At 19.3% G+C, this 4787-nt stretch overlaps 1 protein-coding gene across 1 annotated transcript; it reads right to left on the bottom strand.

Annotated features, from left to right (window-relative positions):
- Positions 1–1186: 1186 nt before the first annotated feature.
- Positions 1187–4198, bottom strand: PRSY57_0401200 (hypothetical protein; the record flags this gene model as incomplete). The annotated part of the gene is made up of 2 exons (XM_012905876.2): positions 1187–3105; positions 3817–4198. 2 exons carry the CDS (start codon positions 4196–4198, stop codon positions 1187–1189), a joined length of 2301 nt encoding a protein of 766 aa, XP_012761330.2.
- Positions 4199–4787: the final 589 nt, after the last annotated feature.

Genomic DNA, 4787 nt, shown 5'->3' on the forward strand with positions numbered 1-4787 from the left:
AATTAAAATGAAATATAATTAGATCTAAATGTTAATGTATAATATATATATATATATATATAAACATACATACATACATATATATATATATATATATATATATATATATATTTATGAATATGCCGCGTTTTTTAGTATTCTGCTAGACAATATATTGAATCTGTTAATGATGAAATATCATAAAAAATTTATACATATATATATAATATATATAATATATATATGTATGTATTATTTCTCTACCAATTTTTTAAGTTTCATTTGAACACCAATTTGTAAAAATATAAATATAAATATTAATATATATATATATATATATATATATATATATATATATATATATATATATATTTATATTTATTTATTTATTTATTATAAGTATTTTTTTTTTTTTTTTTTGTCCTATTTGTATGTATGTGTATATTTGCCCTTTTTAATTATATTTTATTTTAAGAAAAAATAAAGATCATACATAATATTTAGTATTATCAAAACTGTTGTAAACAAATATACGTTATTATTTCACAAAAATAATGTTGTACTATTATTTATTTCGATGTCTAAATAAAGTTATTAAAAAAATTAAAAAAATAAATTAATAAATAAACATGAACGTGTAGTATAATATATATATTTATATATATTACACTCTGTTATTTAAAATCGTTTTTTCTTTTATTCTCTTATGTATTAAGATGTAATAAAAAATTGATATATATATATATATATATATATATAAATTAAATAACATAAAAATTAATACATTCTTTATGATATATATATATATATATATATATATATATACATATACATATGTGTGTAAGAATAGCTATAGACAAGATATAATTGAAAAATGGTTTTTCAAAAAAGAAATAATATAAAATAAAATAATGTAACATATAAAATTCACATTTCAGTGTGTATTTAAAAAAAATTACCAAAAAAGGAAAAAAAAAAAAAAAAAAAAAAAAAAAAAAAAAAAAAAAAAAATTTTAAATTAAATAATAATATAAACTACAAATATTTATAAATAAACATAGATATATATTGAATATGACTATACATTTGTTCATAATATTCCTCCATTTCTACAACATAAAAAAAATATATATATATATATATATATGTATTTATTTATTTATTTATTTATATATTTTTTTTTTTTTTTTTTTTTTTTTTGGTATGTTCATTTTGCCTTCTTCTTTGCTATATCATTTTTCTTTAAATTTCTTTTACTTCGTTTAAGACCTTCGTTTTTTGTTAATGAATTATTTCTTAGATTTTTTTTACTCATTTCAGAAGGACCCATTTTAAATATATAATCATTATTATTAAAAATTTTTTTCTTCTTTTTTTTTTGTATATATTCATGCATATTATTCATATCTGATTCGTTTGAGCTATATGGTTTTATATTACTTTTAAAGTCGTTTATGATACTATACATACGATCAAATTTTTCAATTAATTTAAAATATGCGTCTTTATCATTTTTCTTAATTTTATTTAAAAATACATCATTTCCATTTTCAAAAAAATCGGTATAAATATTATCGTTTGGAATAAAATTATTATTTTTTAAAAAGCTGTACATATTTTCTATAATATTATTATTATTATTATAATCATTATAATCATTATACATGTTATTCATATTTTCAATATTATATATATTATCATTATATATGTCTTTTTGTTCCTCTTCAATATTAGGAACATTCATATAATCACAATCTTCAACAATCTGAACATTATATATACTATCATACATATTTATTTCTTCGTTTAATTTATCTTTTATATCTTCTAATATAGAAACTTCACTGCTTTTCATATTATTACAAGAATTGTTCAGCTCACTATTCGAGCATATCATAGCATTTGGAGTCATCGTCGTAGCTGTCGTTGCTGTAGTAATTGTAGTAACTGTCGTAGCACTTGTTGTAGTCATCTCATTATTATCATTATTATTACTTTCCATATGATGAAAACTACTATTATTTATATTATTATCATTTATATGACATAAATTATATATGCCATCACTATCCTTTTCTTTATCTACCTCTGGTATTTCATTAGTATCATGTATATTACATGTATCTTTTAAATTATCTGAACTCATTTTAGGTTCATTTAAACTATCCACATGACAACCAGCAACACTACTATTATTATTATTATCATCATTTTTATTATCATTATTATTGTTATTATTATTATCATCATTTTTATTATCATTATTATTGTTTTTATTATTATCATCATTTTTATTATCATCATTTTTATTATCATCATTTTTATTATCATCATTTTTATTATCATCATAAATATTATTACTTACAATACTTTGTACAGGTTCATTACTACTATCCAACTTCTTTTCATTATTTACATCTTTAATATCAACGTGATCCTTATCCATTGTACTATCATTACTTAATTTTATAACTTCCTTATGATTTAATAATTCCAATATGCGCTCCTCATTCTTTTCCTTTATATGCTCACCGTTCTGTATATCATTTATAACTTCACTATATTTTATTTCATAAGACTTACTTAATTTCAGTAATAAATTAAACACATTTTCCTTTAATAACTTTTTTTTATACAAAAAATTATTTATCATACCCTCAACATTTGAATTATCCATATTCATCTCTCCATTATTCAACTTACTAAATATATGATTAAAAAAATTTATTGTCAAATTGTCATATGCACTTAAAAAACTTAATATATTCTTTTCAAAATTTGTACTACTCCTTAAATGCTCTTGCTTACTATTTATATCAGACAACTTTCCATACAAAGAACTATGCCTTTCACTCAAAAATAAGGGAACCTTATTCAAATTTACATACCCATTATAATAATCCTGAGCAGTCAAGTTCTTTTCATTATATTCTCCAAACTTTTGTAAAATACACTCATATCTAAACAAAATATTTATGTTATTACTATAAATTATATTAAAATAGTGATTCACAAACTTTATATAAGAACTCTTACTGCAACACACTCGCATGAAAAAGTTTAAATAATTTATCAATTTGCTTTTCTTAATGTTCAAGTAATCGCTTTGGCTCATACCTTTCTTATCTAAGGAGGAAAAAAGGGAAATAATAAAATAATGAATTCAACTAAAGAAAAAGGATACACATATATATATATATATATATATATATGTGCATTGGTTCATAGAATTAAGCATACGTTCATAAAATTATAATCACTGTTCATAATATTATGAACATCTACATGTAATTATGTACACGCTCATAAAATTATAATCACTGTTCATAATATTATGTACACGTTCATAAAATTATAATCACTGTTCATAATATTATGAACATCTACATGTAATTATGTACACGCTCATAAAATTATAATCACTGTTCATAATATTATGTACACGTTCATAAATTTATATTAATTGTTCATAATATTATGCACACGTTCATAGAATTATAACCATTGCTCATGTAATTATGTACACGCTCATAAATTTATATTAATTGTTCATAATATGATGCACATGCTCATATAATTATAACCATTGTTCATGTAATTATGTACACGCGCATAAATTTATATTAATTGTTCATAATATTATGTACATTCTCGTGTAATTATCTACATGTTCATATAAATATAATAATTATTCATAAATTTATAATGAGCTCTCATAATATTATAAGAATCTGCGTGATATTTACACAAATTTCTTAACAGAATTATTCATATGCACAAATCCACACGACGTTATTTTTTCATAATAACAAAATGTAAAATATTTTATATACATACCTCCTGATAAGGAATTTTTGTTTTTCTTGAGAATATTTTCCTTAGAAAAGGAGCTTCCATACCAATAGTTTAAGCTATCCAACATTTGCAAGGTATCTAAATTATTATCACCATTCGTACTATTATTATTACTACTAACAACATTATTGCAGTTGATATTACTACTAGTCCTGCTATTAATATCTCCTTCGTAGCAGTTGTTTAATTTAAAAGAGCCTTTATCGTTTAGGTTTTTTTCTTTATCAGAGTTGTACATTTTATTATCTGTTATATTCATACGATCATTACTTGGTGTATTGCTAAGACTAAAATCTGAGCAAACCTTTCCTTTTAAATTGAGGTTATTTAAATAATTATTATTGTTCTCTTCAGTTTTATACATTTTCAGACTCGAAAAAAAAATAAACAAAAAGGAAAATTAACCCATGTACTTATGTAGATAGCAAGAATAAAAATAATCCACATATATATATATATATATATATATATATATATATATATATATATTATACATTAATATTTCCCGTTAAAATAAAAAAATTAATTTTTTATAAATTAAAGAAATAACAAAATATACAAATAAGATACATCAAAAAAGAGAAAAAAAAAAAATAATAATAACAATAATAGGAACAATATATATATATTGAGAAGACAATGAGAAAATGTGTTAAAATACAAAAATTTATATATTTGTACATAATATTTTTAAAAAGGAAATATTACATATATTTATATATATAAATATATTCCATTCAAAAAAAAATATATATATATATATATATATGTTACAATATAACAAAAAAAATTCTTGTATATATAAATTGATTTGTTTATTTATTGTATAAAACAAAAATATATAATTATGTAAAAAAACATCAAAACTACATTATACTGTAACGAAAAAAAAAAAAAAGAAAAAAAAAAAAAAAAAAAAAAAAAAAAAAAAAAAAAAAAAAAAAAAAAAAAAA

Source organism: Plasmodium reichenowi, chromosome 4 (assembly GCF_001601855.1).
Source record: "Plasmodium reichenowi strain SY57 chromosome 4, whole genome shotgun sequence".
NCBI lineage: Eukaryota > Apicomplexa > Aconoidasida > Haemosporida > Plasmodiidae > Plasmodium > Plasmodium reichenowi.